We start from the raw sequence: 14,317 nt of genomic DNA on the forward strand, positions 1-14,317 counted from the left end.
GACCCAATTGGATAATAGTATTGATACCAAATAAGGACTATGTAAAGAGTAATGAGGGATACATGAGACACAACCTAGATTAGAATATTACACTGATATCCTTGACAATTATTATACTTTAACACCCTCTCTCAAATGCAACATGAATGCAATGTCATTGTATTTGGAGAGTTGATACTATACACTAGACTTAAAAAAATATAAAAGAAACGAAGTACATCCAAAATCAAAGATGCCGTTGAACCATATAACTCTTAAAAAAATGTTGATGTAGAAAATGATCTCTACAAGAAGGTAATGATTTCACGACACAGTACTTCAGCAAATACCTCAAACCTTCATAGAATAGTACTTCAAGTCTTCAACTATGAACTTTGCTTTGAAAACTCTGGCCTCTACAAGAATAAAGATATGTATCAAATCAAGTTAAAGGAAGAACAGAGATATCACTCCTGCAAGACAACATGCAGTGATATAGAGCCTATTTGGTTCAGCTTTTTATAACAATTTTTTTAGAATCTAGATTCCTAGAGAATCTAGGTGTGGGGAGAATTTGAATATCGTGAGGTTTACGTGCGGAGGAAGATGAAGTGGTCTATAAGGTTTAGAGTTTAGAAAGGGACGTATTCCTTCCATCGTGCGACAGATTCTAGGTTCATGTTGATTAAACGATTTTCACCAAAGCGATTCTCACATAAGCGGACTGAGTGGAGCGTTTAGCTGCCAAAAGCTGCTTCTGGCGGCTAGAATCCAATTTTAAGCTGAAACAAACTCTCTCATAGAATGGTGATGACGATAAATAGACGGTCGTTGTAACAAAATAGCTAGGAAAGAGACAAGAGGACGTAGGACCTGTTTGGATCTACGGTGCTAAAGTTTTGTAGTACACTTTTAGTAAACTTTAGCACTTAGAGATCCAAACGAGAATGCTAATAGGTGCTAAAAGTAAAAGGTACTAGAAATGAAGTCATAAAACCTAAACCCGACCCGTAATCACATCAATAATGATTATTTAAATAGATGAGCTCAGCTAACCAAAGAAAAAGAATAAAAGTTAACTGCTTTGACAATAAATTTATAGACTCCGCTCCGCATGGACAAACTGTAGCGTGTAGAACTGGAATGGACTGATGCAATGAAATTAAATAAAAAAAGAGCCTCAATAGGATGAGCGAAAGAGACGACACAAGAGAGAAATCCACCAGAGGTGCATAGTTAAACAGGAGAAACCACCACCCACACGGAGGATCCCAAGTGGTCTAGTCGAACAGCATAGCAGACCACCAGCCATAGGCCATAGCAGCAGGTGGCAGAAAACACAGAGCACCAATGTGTGCACACCTCTGACCGCACAGATGGGGATTGCGGTGGTCGGACGTCCATTCCGCTCCTGAAGATGGATGGAGACGGACGGTCGGTCGGTACCTTCCCTCCTTCCGCCCCTGAATTCGGACAGGGCGACAGACAACAGCTCCGCCGGCCGCGTGTACGGGTGACGGCCCTGCGGACAGCAGGGACTAGCGGGGATGGGTGCGGAGATGGGCAGACGAGCGCCGCGACGACGCTCAGATCCCGAACAAGCAAACACATGTTCGCGCGAAGACGACAAAGACGAAGACATACGGCTCTGCGTCGATTCCAATGGGAACTGTGACGACAGGCTCCCACGACGGACGGTGCGCGCCGTGGACGGCACGCGAACTCCTCTAACCGGCGGCGCGGAGATTCCCCTTCGTCTGACGGACGGGTGCGCGGACGACGAATTCCCGTGTGCGGACTCCATGACACCAGCTTGACTGCTCCTGCATAACGACTAGACGCGACTGAAAACAAAAGTCGAAGATTGACGAGGCCGCCCCTAGGACCAGAGTTTGATCTTCCCGGGGGCAGAGCAGCAGAGGGAAGGGTCGGGAAAAATTAACCTTTTGCCAGTGACATATAAAATACAATGTCAGTGATTGAGCTGTCAATGACTGATGGTTAAGTGAATTTCGTAAAGTTGGCAAAAATTAAGACCCCCCCAATAGGACCATATATAGAGTATACGAGGGATACAGGAGAAAAACCCTAGCCCAGAAGATTACACAAGCACCCTTAACTATTATACCTTCACAATGATCAGCTTTATTGGTGTACAGGCTGCTAATGAGGTTAAGCACATGAAGGCTGTTCAGGCTGATCGTTTAAAGAAGCTGCAGGATCTTCGCATGAAGCTTAACGAGTGTTCTGCTACGGAGATAAAGCTAGCGCAGGCCATTGAAGATGAGATACATTTAACTATTACTGCTGTGCTTTCAGCGGATGACAATAGAAAGACAGCTTGTCAACTTGCTTTCCGCGAGGATCAGCAAATTATCAGGGTAACCGAGTCTTTCTTTAATTCAACCAACGCAAATGCTTGTTAAGGAGAAAATTTGTCATGCAGTAACTACTTGCTTTTCTTAGGGGGGAGATAACTATTTGCTTTCTGTATCAGGATAAGTGGATACATATTTCCCGTGCTCTGATGGATGAGAGAGGACCATGGTCTGCTAACCCTTTTCCAAATGATGTTGTGACTCACTGGAAACTTGACAAGACAGAGGATAGATGGAGGCGGCGGTTCAAGTTCAAACGTAATTACAAATTTGATGAACGATTATGTCAGCCTTCACAGTCAAGGAATGAAAGTACAGCAACTTTAGCTGACCAGCTGTACATTAGTGCCAAAATTACTCAGAAAATGAAGCAATTCCTTGTTAAAGGAGTGCGGGGAATCACAGAGGATAGTAGTTACGAACAATTTGAAGACACTAATGACGCGAGTGAATCTTCCCAGAGTAATCCTTCAGAGAGCCAAAACCTTAATAATGCTGCAGATACCTCTGATCATCATGCTTCTGCACATTATAAGAAAGAGCCATCATCTACTAATGGAGATAATGATTATACAAAGGTAAAGAAAAAGCTTTAGTATACATTTCATCTGAAAGCAGAAAACGATTGTTGATTTCTGGTCATTGTCCATTTTGCAGGTGCTATGTTCAGTTCGTTGTGTTTTTGTTACCCCAAAGCGAAAATTAGCAGGACAACTGGATATCACACGAACTGTCATGCATTTTTCTTTTGAATTTTTGGTTGAAGGAACTGGAGGATCATCTGTTTTTAGCAAGTTTAAAGACAAAAAAGATTCAGACTGCAAGAACGAGCTGGGAGGTGTGGACAGACTTGACGGATGCCGAGACAGTATGATTGAAACCAATGGTGTTTTGATGCAAAACCAGTCTAACAAGATCAAACGTCACAAAAGGTGGAACATAACTAAGGTATCTCTCTCCCCTAGTCTTTCCTCTCACTTGCTCACTCTCTTAATCTCCTTCCATACATGTTTACAGATAAAAGGAGTTCATTGGACACGCTACCTACTGCAATATACTGCAATGGAGATCTTCTTTGATGATTCAACTGCACCTATATTTTTAAACTTTTCTTCCCAAAAGGATACTAAAAATGCTGGGACTTTGTTAGTTTCTCTTAGGAATGAAGCTTTGTTCCCTAAAGGAAGTACCAAAGACAAAAATAATATCATTTCATTCGTGGACAGGCGAGTTGGACTTGAAATGGCTGAGAATGCCAGGGAAAGATGGAAAAGGAGGGAAATCAGTAACTTTGAGTATCTTGTGATTTTAAATACCCTTGCTGGAAGATCTTACAATGACTTAACTCAGTATCCTATATTTCCATGGGTATTGGCTGATTACACCTCTGAAAAGCTTGATTTCAACAAGTCATCGACTTTCAGGGATCTTTCAAAACCAGTTGGTGCGTTGGATGAAAACCGCTTCAAGGTGCAGCTACTATTGTGTACTTATTTGTAATTGTAGGCTATCATCACCTTATCATAACTTCACGTTAGTAATGCATTATTGGGCAGGTTTTTGAAGATAGATATCTTAGTTTCTGTGACCCTGATATACCAAGGTTGAACCTTTATTCATTTGTTAGTGTTCTCCTTTTTTAGTTTACTCTTTTTGCAATAACAGCCATGTTTGTTTCCTGCAGTTTTTATTACGGATCTCACTACTCTAGCATGGGAATCGTTCTTCATTACATGCTTAGGCTTGAGCCATTTACAACTCTGCATCTAAATTTTCAGGTTGTCACTTAACTCATTATGGAAATATTTATCATTGCTTCCTTAAAATTCAAGCACATAGCTATTATTTTCAAAACACTATTCACGAATTTGTCGATACATAATTTCTCTTGTCGTATTTCACCACAGTTCAAAATAAGGGATCTTGTCATATTATTTACATTTATGCCTGTCTGACACTTGTGCAGGGTGGCAAGTTTGACCATGCAGATCGTTTGTTCCAAAGCATTGAGAGCGCTTACATAAATAGCTTATCAAATACAAGTGACGTCAAAGAGCTTATTCCAGAATTCTTTTACATGCCTGAGTTTCTTGAAAATTCAAATTCATATCATCTTGGTGTCAAGCAGGATGGGGAACCTATAGGCGATGTTGCTCTCCCTCCATGGGCAAAGGTAATAGTTCCTCTTGTTGTTAGTTATATTTGTCATAATTCTTTTATTGAGAATGGATTGACCAGGATAGTTCTGTTGCTTTTCTAATGACACTTAATTTAGCGGTGCAACTGTGTTAGTAAAAACATGTACTGTTCTCAGATACAGAGGGTATATCTAGCTTTCTGAATATAAAATAGATTCTCAAACATCCCCGGCTAATTTGCTTCACATAATGTTTTCTTTATATTCTGGCTTTGGCCATCTTTAGTTCGCAAATTCAATCCTAATAAGTTTACCATTGCAAAGAATAACTTTTGCAAACTGTTATATAGCCCAGCTTCATAGCTTGAAGGTGATGATGTGCTAGCTTTCACAACATGTTACATTTCGTATCTCATCTCAAATTTTCCTTCTGCTATATGATTAATACATACAAAACTGTAGGGATCGCCTGAAGAATTCATCCACATCAACAGAGAAGCCCTTGAAAGTGAATATGTGAGCTCTAATCTGCATAACTGGATTGACCTCATATTTGGTTACAAGCAGCGTGGACAACCAGCTGTTGAGGTGCAACTGTGTTGCTATTTCCATCATCATTGAAACACTGTCAATAGAATACTACCTAACTCATGCATACATTTTGGATAGGCAGCAAACATATTTTACTACGTGACATATGAAGGTGCAGTTGATCTGGAAAATATGGATGACATGTTACATAAATCTGCTATTGAGGATCAGATAGCAAATTTTGGACAGACACCAATCCAGATTTTCCGGACGAAGCATCCAAGAAGAGGGCCTCCCATCCCAATTGCTCATCCACTGTATTTTGCACCACAGTCGCTAACATTAACATCAAGTGTTTGTAGTACGGCCAGCCACATGTGTGCTATACTATTTATAAGTTTGTTGGAGAACACTGTTGTATTGATGAATGAGGGACTCATATTGTCAGTAAAGCTGTGGTTGACAACACACCTGCAGTCAGGTGGAAATTTCACATATTCCGGACCACAGGTTCTTCTTGACTAAAGGCACTGCTAAATGTTAAAGAAGGCATCGGTATCCCAGTAACTTTTGTTTATTACATTTTCTTTTTTTTTGTAGGAACATTCCTTTGGAATTGGTTCAGATGTTATCTCTCCTCGTAAAATTGGCACTTTCCTTGCTGAAAACGTTAAGTTTGGAAGACAATTCTTAGCAACGATGCAAAATAGTCGTGATAATTATTTGATTTTATGTGGAAACTGGGAGAACAGTTTTCAAATAATTTCTCTTAGTGATGGAAGAATTATGCAGAGCATCAGGCAACACAAGGATGTTGTTAGCTGTGTTGCAGGTATTTATAAGACTTTTGATGTGTTTATGCTTATTCATTCTCTTTCAAATTTTCCTGAATTAAGCTACTAGATTTTTACTGTCAGAAAAAATAACTGTATTCAAATAAAGAGATTCCAATTAATATACAGAGCCTTTTTCAGGATTAAGCCCCTAAAAAATGACAGTAGTGAGTTGATGTCTCATTATGGTTTTGGCGTGCAGTAACCTATGAGAACTTCTAATACTGAATATAGTCTATTGGCCACTGCATAACATAGTGCACCAACACCAAGACCATTTGTATATTTTCAGTTCGGTAATGATGTCTATATAGATATTACCTGGATACAAGTGTCGTTAGTCTTTCTCTCTAAGGGTGGTTTCCTTTAGTTTTTACCTTATGGAATGTTTCTTGTATGCTTGTTTTTGGCCCCCGTAAGGAGTGCTTTGTATGGTTTGGGCTGTCTTTTGGCCCTATAAAACTTTTTCTGCTTAATGATAATGATGCGCAGTTCTCATGCGCTTTCGAGAAAAAAAGGCAGCTCAGCTAGGCTGCCTTTTTTCTGTCTTCGTTATGTTTCCTGCATTTTGTAAAAAAAACTGTGAATGGTACTCCGTATCACATTGTTTCGTCATTGTATGAAATTCTGCCGTATTTTCCATTTCTATGCTGCAGTTTCGTCTGACGGGAACGTGGTTGCAACTGGTAGTTATGACACAACTGTTATGATCTGGCATGCATTTCGTGGAAGACCAATTGATAAGAAAATCAGGGGTGCCAATTTTGAACTTTCAGAAAAGGAACAAGTTATAGTGGAAAGGCCTGTTCATATCTTATGTGGGCATGATGACATCATAACATGCTTATTTGTTAGCACGGAACTTGACATTGTAATCAGTGGTTCAAAAGATGGGACTTGTATTTTTCATACACTGCGTGAAGGGAGATATGTTCGGTCCATCCAGCATCCTTCTGGTGTTGGTTTATCAAAATTGGTAGCATCGCAGCATGGGAGGGTGGTATTGTATTCTGAGAATGACCTCTCTTTGCACATGTACTCCATCAATGGACGGCATATTGCTTCTTCAGCTACCCTTGGACGTCTCAATTGCATAGAACTTAGTTGTTCTGGCGATTTCATTGTTTGCGCTGGTGAGCTTGGACAGATAGTCTTACGCTCAATGCATTCTCTTGGTATTGTTTGGAGGTACGATGGAAATGGCAAGACAATTACTTCCCTAGCTGTGACCCCTGAGGAGTGCATCCTAGCAGGAACCAAGAATGGCAGCCTCTTGGTGTTTTCAACAGAAACTTCTCTTCTTCGAAGGGGGAGCATGCAACGAAATAAAATAAAACCCTCCACATCTGGTTAAGTCATTGGCTGCAAGATATCCAACGAATGTAAAACAAATGACTGCTTCATGCTGAGGTGTGTCGAGTTTTAAACTTAGCTGTTTTTCTTATTGTTTTGAAGAGCAGGGCCTTTTCTAGTTTTTCCTTTGATTCCATAAATTTTGTAAACCATAATTATGTTTATGTTTATTTGATTTACCTTGTTATGTTTAGTGTTCTGTGGTCATCTCATGCACCTGCATGATGAACTGCACTCACTGTTAACTGTTTATAATGGGCCAGGGCAAATATTTAGATCCCTTTGCCTGTTTTATCCGGAACTATTAAGATTGTAGTAACCAAATGTTGCCTTCTTTGTCTGTCCGATGATTCCTACAAGAATGTAGTTTTTGCCTGTAGGGTGTCCTGCACTAGATTGAACTTACACGCTAAGCACGAGCATGCATGCCAAATTATTATATGACCTAGCTATACTCTTGTGACACGTTGAACAAGAAAAAAACATTTAGTTAGAATTATTGATGTTTTAATAATAATACATAGTAAACTAGATCTGTGTAACAGTGTTACGTTTGGTAATTCAGAAAGGTAAATCTATCAGATCCAAAAATGTCATGTCAGGTTTGGTTCTAGGCTTTCTGTAAAACATTTTTTTTGGTCCTAGTCACTAGTAATCTGCCAAGTCCATCTTGTAGACTTGGATAATTTAGCTCAAGAAAACTGCTGTTACCTTTTCTTCTGTTTGCTGAAGTACTAAGTGCTTAATTTCCTTGAAACTCTGTGCAGGTCATTACCAGCTTATAGAACTGTTCTCACGACCATGTAGTCTGTACATAATGAAACACACTTTTGTCATTTGTTTTCACTACCAAAAGTGAAGCTGGCATTCAGGAATGAGGGTTGTCAAGATATTCAGCTGGTGATAATCCTTGAGCACCCAATCTGACGAAGGAACACTGGTTAGCCCTAGATCCAAGCATCTTCACTTAGCCTTCACTTGGTAGGCATTGACATCTATCACAATGTTATTGTAGCATTTGACTTCGTTGGTGTTCTGTGCGACAGTTTGTGTTTGTGTAGTATTTATATTAGATTCCAGTGCTTTTGTAAATGTGCCATTTTTGTGATCTAAAGTGTTAGAAAGCATCTTCATATATCATATGCCCTCATCTATCTATTGATAATGGCGTTCTGTATTTTCCAAATCATTATGGACTTTCGAGTCACAGGTACTTCGGTTGATTGGCTCAAATTAGGGTAATGCACGCTGTCCTCTGCCTTCTGCTAGCTGCTTGAGCAGAAGCACCCATGAAAGCGTCGCCTGGTGCCAGGATTTGGCACGAGCCAGCTTAGTGCTTTTTTTTTGTAAGGGTATGTTTAGGATAGCTTTATCAACTCTTTTTTTTAATAATGGAAACCAGGTTCTGGCTTTGTCCTCCATCAAAAAGGGTACAGCCTTACATACAAACTGACATCAAAAGATCAACATTCCCAACATAGTGTGCAATCTTACACCATAAATATTAAAATAAACACGACACCCAACAGACATATTATAACCTTAAAACGTAATCCTATTCGTAAAACTCCAACCTAAATAAGAAAAAATTTACATATATGCGGCTTCAATCTGTCGACACGTCTCCTTGATTATCTCATGGTCTTCAACTCTCTGCAAATGTCCCCAAAACCTAAGCCAATGGGTCGTCCGAAACAGAACCTGCAAATAAGTAACCATTGGGGTTTTGTTAAACACTAAGTCATTCTGACTCATCCAGATAACCTAACATAAAGCTGCAACACCTGTAATAATCAGATTTTTAACTTTGAGATGCACCCATGCAACCAAGATCCAAAAATATGTTTAAGTGATCTTAGGGTACTTAAACCAAAACAACAATATAAAAGTCTCCAAAAGAATCTAGCGTAATGACATTTAAAAAACAAGTGTTATATAGATTCATTCGAATCACCGAACACACATTTTTACTTCCCTGCCATCTAAGCTTAGCTAGATTGTCTTTCGTGAGTGCCACACCTCTAATTATATGCCACATAAAGATCTTAATTTTTAGAGGTATTTTCATCTTTCATAGCGGTTTGAAATAGAAAATCTTGGCATTATTAATAAGAGCATTGTACATCGAACGACCGTAAAAAGCCTCGAGGTTGACAAATTCCATTTGAACTCATCTCTTCCAGTGGATAGATGAGTATGAGCAATACTCAAGACCAATCTATTCCAACATAAAAGATTACCACCCACCAGCGCTCTACGGAAAGAGATGTTTAGAGGAATCCTATTAAAAACATTCGCCACCGTATCGCTTTTTTTACGAGCTATATTATATAAGGACAGAAATTTCAGCATTAGAGGCTGGTTACCCGTCCACGTGTCCTCCCAAAATCTAATCTGCTTCCCATCTTTAAGAATAAAGGAACTAAGACCAAAAAATTGGTCTTTAACTTTTAGTAGCCCAGACAAAAAATGATAGTCACCAGGTTTTCTACCTACCTTTGACAAGGTACAAGATTTGAGGTATTTGTTCCTAAGTAAATTATGCCATAGACTGTCCTGATTAATCAATTTAAATAACTATTTACCAAGCAAACACTTATTTTGAACCTCTATGTTCTGGATACCTAGACCCCCTTGGTCTTTAGGTTGCCAAAGAATATCCCATCGTGCAAGTCTATACTTTTTTATGATGATCTCCTTGCCAGAAGAACCTAGAGCGATAGTAGTCTATTTTTTCCAATACACCCTTAGGCACTTCAAAAAAGACAACATAAACATAACTAAGCTTGTGAGAACAGAATTAATCAAGACTAACCGGCCACCTACCGACATAAGTTTTCCCTTCCAGCTGCTCAATTTCTTTTTAAACTTTATCTCTATGGTTTTTCCAATCACTATTACTTAACTTTCTATAATGTATTGGGATCCCCAAGTATCTGAAAGGAAAGCCGCCTTTTTAGCATCTAAATAGAGAGATATAGTGTTTCTTCCTCCTCAGTCAGACCAAAACCAAAAAGCTCACTTTTATGAAAATTTATCTTTAACCCTAAAACTTGTTCGAAGGTTATCAATAAGAGCTTTAAATTTGCTGCTTTCGCTAAGTCATGCTACAAAAAAGGACGGTGTCATCTGCATATTGCAGAATGGATAAACCCCCATCCACTAAATGTGGGATGAGTCCTTCGAATTGACCCTCCTCATTTGCTCTATTTACCAAAATAGCAAGCATGTCTACAACTATATTGAATAAAATAGGAGAAAGAGGGTCCCCCTGGCGTAAACCGTTATAAGTCTAGAAATTTGAACCTAAATGGTCATTCACTTTAATGCCAACATGACCACATGTTGTGACTGAATTAATCCAGGAACACCACTTTTCGAAAAAACCTTTCATACGTAACGTTTGTTGTACAGAAGGTCATTTGATCTTATCATAAGTTTTCTCAAAGTCAAGCTTCAAAATCACCCCACAATCTTTTTTTCTACGCAGCTCGTGAATAGTTTCATGTAGAACCACTAGGGGTGTAATCGGATCGAATACAGACGGATATCAATGAAATCATATTTGTTTTCATATTTTTAGTCAGATTCGAATTCGAATACGGATAGCTTCGAATACGAATACAAATACGGATGTTCTCGAATACAAATACGGAGTCGTGGATCAAATACGGAGCTAATCGGACACAGATAGCGTCGGTAACGAATATTTTTGTCGGATATCGTGTAAGACACCATTCCACACATATCATAGTTGTAATCATTTAGCCCCTCTTTAGTCCAAACATTTTTGAGGATTATATGTGCACATATGCTACACCTCCATAAAATTCCATGAATTTCTAAGGCTATTTTGAGTATTATTAATTAATTTATGTAAAAAATCATTAAAATGCAATTAAATTCATAAAATATTGATAACTATGATATGTGGTTTCACGTGTTATTATGATATGTGGTTTCACTTATTATTATGGTGGTTTCACATGTAATCATTACGAGTTTCACAAATAAGTGGAAATGAAATGAAATAATTGATGACATCTTGTGGTTTTTATGGTTCAAACATTTTTTAGGATGCTATATGGACATATGTTACTCATACGCCAAATTTCGTGAATTTCTAAGACTATTTGTGTATTTTTAATTTCTTTTTGTAGAAAATCATCAAAATGCATTTAAATCCATAAAATATTATAGTATTGAAAGTTGCCTAGAGGGGGGGTGAATAGGCAAGTTAAAACTTTTTCAACAAAAACTAGAAGCAAACTGGGTAAAACTGAATTGATCTCAAAATTCACCCAGTTAACTTTGGAAATGAGATGTTCTAAATGATCCACAGGGTTCAAAGCAGTAGATCTGAGAAGGGCACTACTCAAAATCCACACACCAAAAAGATATAAACAAATCTTCCACACAATGGTGAGAGAACGAAGAACACAAACACACAATGAACAAGAACACAAGAGACACACGATTTATCCCGAGGTTCGGTCACACCACCAAGGTGCCCTACTTCCTCGTTGAGGCGCCCACAAAGAGTCGGGTCTCTTTCAACCCTAATCCTCCCTTTGCCGACCACAAAGGTCAAGCCCACACAATAATCTTTGCTCAAACGAGCGGGTAATACAAACTTTCTTGTGGTCTTCCACAAGATTTGGAGACTCACAAGAGACACCTAGTCGTCTAGGAGCTAGAAGCTCCAAGAGTAATCCACAAAGAACTCGATGTAGTACCAAAGCTCGAATGAAGAAGAGCAAGAGAGATTTGGAGATGAATCACAAAAACCGCAGCTCTCAAACTCACTCAAAGATTTCTCTCCAAACATTTGAAATGGGAGAGGCAAGAGGTGTGTGAGAGAGAGTGGGAGGTGTTCTTCAAGTTAGAAATGGGGTTTGGGTCGTGCTCTTGTGTGTGGGGAGAGAGGTAGGAGTGAGTATATATAGGTGGAGCTCAAAACTAGCCGTTGGGTAGATTTTTCTGTCTGAGACCGGTTGAACCGCCCCCTAGGGCGGTTCAACCGCCCCTCGCAGGTCAGGCGGACTGTCTGCCAGTCTGACTGTCAGACTGACCTGCAGACTGGTCAAGTTGACCAAGACCGGTTGAACCGCCCCTAAGACCGATTCAACTGCCTAGGGCAGGATGACAGACAGTCTACCAGTCAGACTGGCAGACTGCAAGTCAGACTGCAAAAACAGGTCCTGACATCGGTTGAACCGCCCCTAGGGCCGGTTCAACTGCCTGGGGGTCAGACTGGCAGTCAGTCTGCCAGTCAGGAGGTCAGACCGGTCAGGTGACCCTGACATCGGTTGAACCTCCCCTAGGACCGGTTCAACTGGTTTTGACTAGTGAGGTCCGGGGAAAATACCCCGGCTGAACTTTCCCTGGACACCGGTTGAACCTCTCTGGACCTCGGTTGAACTTGCCCTGGACCCCGGTTGAACCTGTCTAGACCCCGGTTGAACTTGAAGTTCAGCTGGAGTTGAGAAAGCTCAACACAGCTGAAGTTCAGCTCAACTGCAGCTCAAGAAGCTCAACTCAGCTGAAAAGCTCAGCTGCATTTGAAGAAGTTCAGCTGCTTTTGAACAAGAACACTCTAGGTTTCTCAAACCTAACCGCGGTCAACCATAGAACGTTCAAGAGATTTTTGGTTTTCAAAAATAGCTTTTGAATATAGAGGCTTGAGCTTTGGCAAACAACAACCTTCTTTTTAGATCCCCCTTGATAGTACGACGATTCCTATACTCAAGTTAAATAAAATATAATTAAGTAAACTCCTTGAGTAATTGGTGTCTCATGTGTGATTTTTCCATGGTGTTGCTTCATAAGGATCATAAACATCTTTGTCTCACCTTTTGAAGCAAACACAAATCAAACCATGTGACTTGTACCATATCACCATGTATGAGTTCAAATCATGGCTTCAAGTCACCTTACTGATGCATCAACATGTTATAACTCTTCATAGTTGATTAGTTCATCGACTTAGTGCAAGTACTCTCTTCTTCACCTTAGCCATGGTACCTCGGTCCACAAGCCGTCGCTTGGCCTTCACCTTCGCTTAGTTCCTCGAAGCCCTTTCCTTGCTATCTTCACCCTATCAAGCCATTCTTGAGTCACATCATATTGAGCAGCCATTGAGAGAATCATTTCTTCAATATTGTGAACCTTGCTTGAATGTCTTCTAGGTATAACTGTTAAGATTAATCAAGCTCTAGTTTGATTCTCATAGAAGCATATATGGACTTATAGTAATATGGTCAAGCCAATTCACGATTCCTCATATCTTATTCACTTTGGCTTGACCAATCCTCTTAATCACTTCATCCTCTATTCTGATCATATGTATATAGTGATTTCTCAGGTCTTGTCCATATATTCAAACCAATATAGAGATCTATTATATCCATTTGCATTGTCTCACTGGTTATTTAACCTTGTGTTGAACCTTTGTTCACTGTCATTATACACTATTCAAGTATATTCATCATACCGAATTTCATGTTCAACACTTAGCAAACTTGTTAGTCTTTTAAATGTGTTGTCATCCAAATCACCAAAACTCACAAAAGGGATGAATGCACTTTCAATCTCCCCCTTTTTGGTGATTGATGACAACACATTTAAAGCTTACATAAGATTTGATAAGTAAGATTTTGAATCCTATGATATAGTTTCCTCCCCCTAAATATGTGCATTTCAGGAAATAACACTTTTGTACTCAAATGCCAAAAGCACATATTTGGGTCAAAGTATGGAGACAACTTATATCATACTATTCATGGGGTGCAGTGTGTCATAAAATAAATGTGATGCTCATGACATAGTATGCACTCATCAATTTTCTACATCTTATGTTTTTCTTATGACTTCCCCTTTTGTTAATTATTTCTCCCCTTTTAAAGTCTTCTAACACTTAGTTACATAAGACTAAAGGTAAGCTTTAATGCAAAATTTCTCCCCCTTTGTCATAAATCTCCAAAAAGGATACAAAGAATATAAAGGGTAGAATTTATGATTAAGCAAGATGGGAACACACTATTATGAAAGGGGTCCTGTAAATCCCTAAAATTCGTATAAGGTACAAATAATAAAATAAATAAATA

General features: G+C 39.3%; 2 protein-coding genes across 6 annotated transcripts in view; one reads left to right on the forward strand and one right to left on the reverse strand.

Moving 5' to 3' along the window:
- Nucleotides 1-8,346, forward strand: part of LOC103629638 (BEACH domain-containing protein B) — a 93,810-nt gene extending 85,464 nt beyond the window's left edge. For 4 of the 5 annotated variants that reach the window (XM_020539319.2, XM_020539320.2, XM_035960023.1 and 1 more), the window contains exons 29-40: nt 2,139-2,360; nt 2,477-2,935; nt 3,015-3,305; nt 3,375-3,827; nt 3,914-3,960; nt 4,042-4,135; nt 4,324-4,530; nt 4,957-5,082; nt 5,164-5,535; nt 5,626-5,857; nt 6,515-7,268; nt 7,979-8,346. In XM_020539319.2, coding sequence (XP_020394908.1) covers nt 2,139-2,360; nt 2,477-2,935; nt 3,015-3,305; nt 3,375-3,827; nt 3,914-3,960; nt 4,042-4,135; nt 4,324-4,530; nt 4,957-5,082; nt 5,164-5,535; nt 5,626-5,857; nt 6,515-7,212 — 3,201 coding nt within the window. In that variant the 3' untranslated portion in view covers nt 7,213-7,268; nt 7,979-8,346. The remainder of the gene's footprint in view (nt 1-2,138; nt 2,361-2,476; nt 2,936-3,014; nt 3,306-3,374; nt 3,828-3,913; nt 3,961-4,041; nt 4,136-4,323; nt 4,531-4,956; nt 5,083-5,163; nt 5,536-5,625; nt 5,858-6,514; nt 7,269-7,978) is intronic. The other variant, XM_020539321.3, reaches the window with a different exon arrangement.
- LOC103629637 (uncharacterized) lies at nt 146-2,088 on the reverse strand. Its single transcript, XM_020539322.2, has 2 exons — nt 1,342-2,088; nt 146-395 (listed from the first exon to the last, which is right to left on the reverse strand). The coding sequence occupies exons 1-2, from the start codon at nt 1,781-1,783 to the stop codon at nt 331-333; spliced, it is 507 nt and encodes a 168-aa protein (XP_020394911.1). The 5' UTR covers nt 1,784-2,088; the 3' UTR covers nt 146-330.
- Nucleotides 8,347-14,317: the final 5,971 nt, after the last annotated feature.

This window comes from Zea mays, chromosome 6 (genome assembly GCF_902167145.1).
Source record: "Zea mays cultivar B73 chromosome 6, Zm-B73-REFERENCE-NAM-5.0, whole genome shotgun sequence".
In the NCBI taxonomy this organism is placed as follows: Eukaryota; Viridiplantae; Streptophyta; class Magnoliopsida; order Poales; family Poaceae; genus Zea; species Zea mays.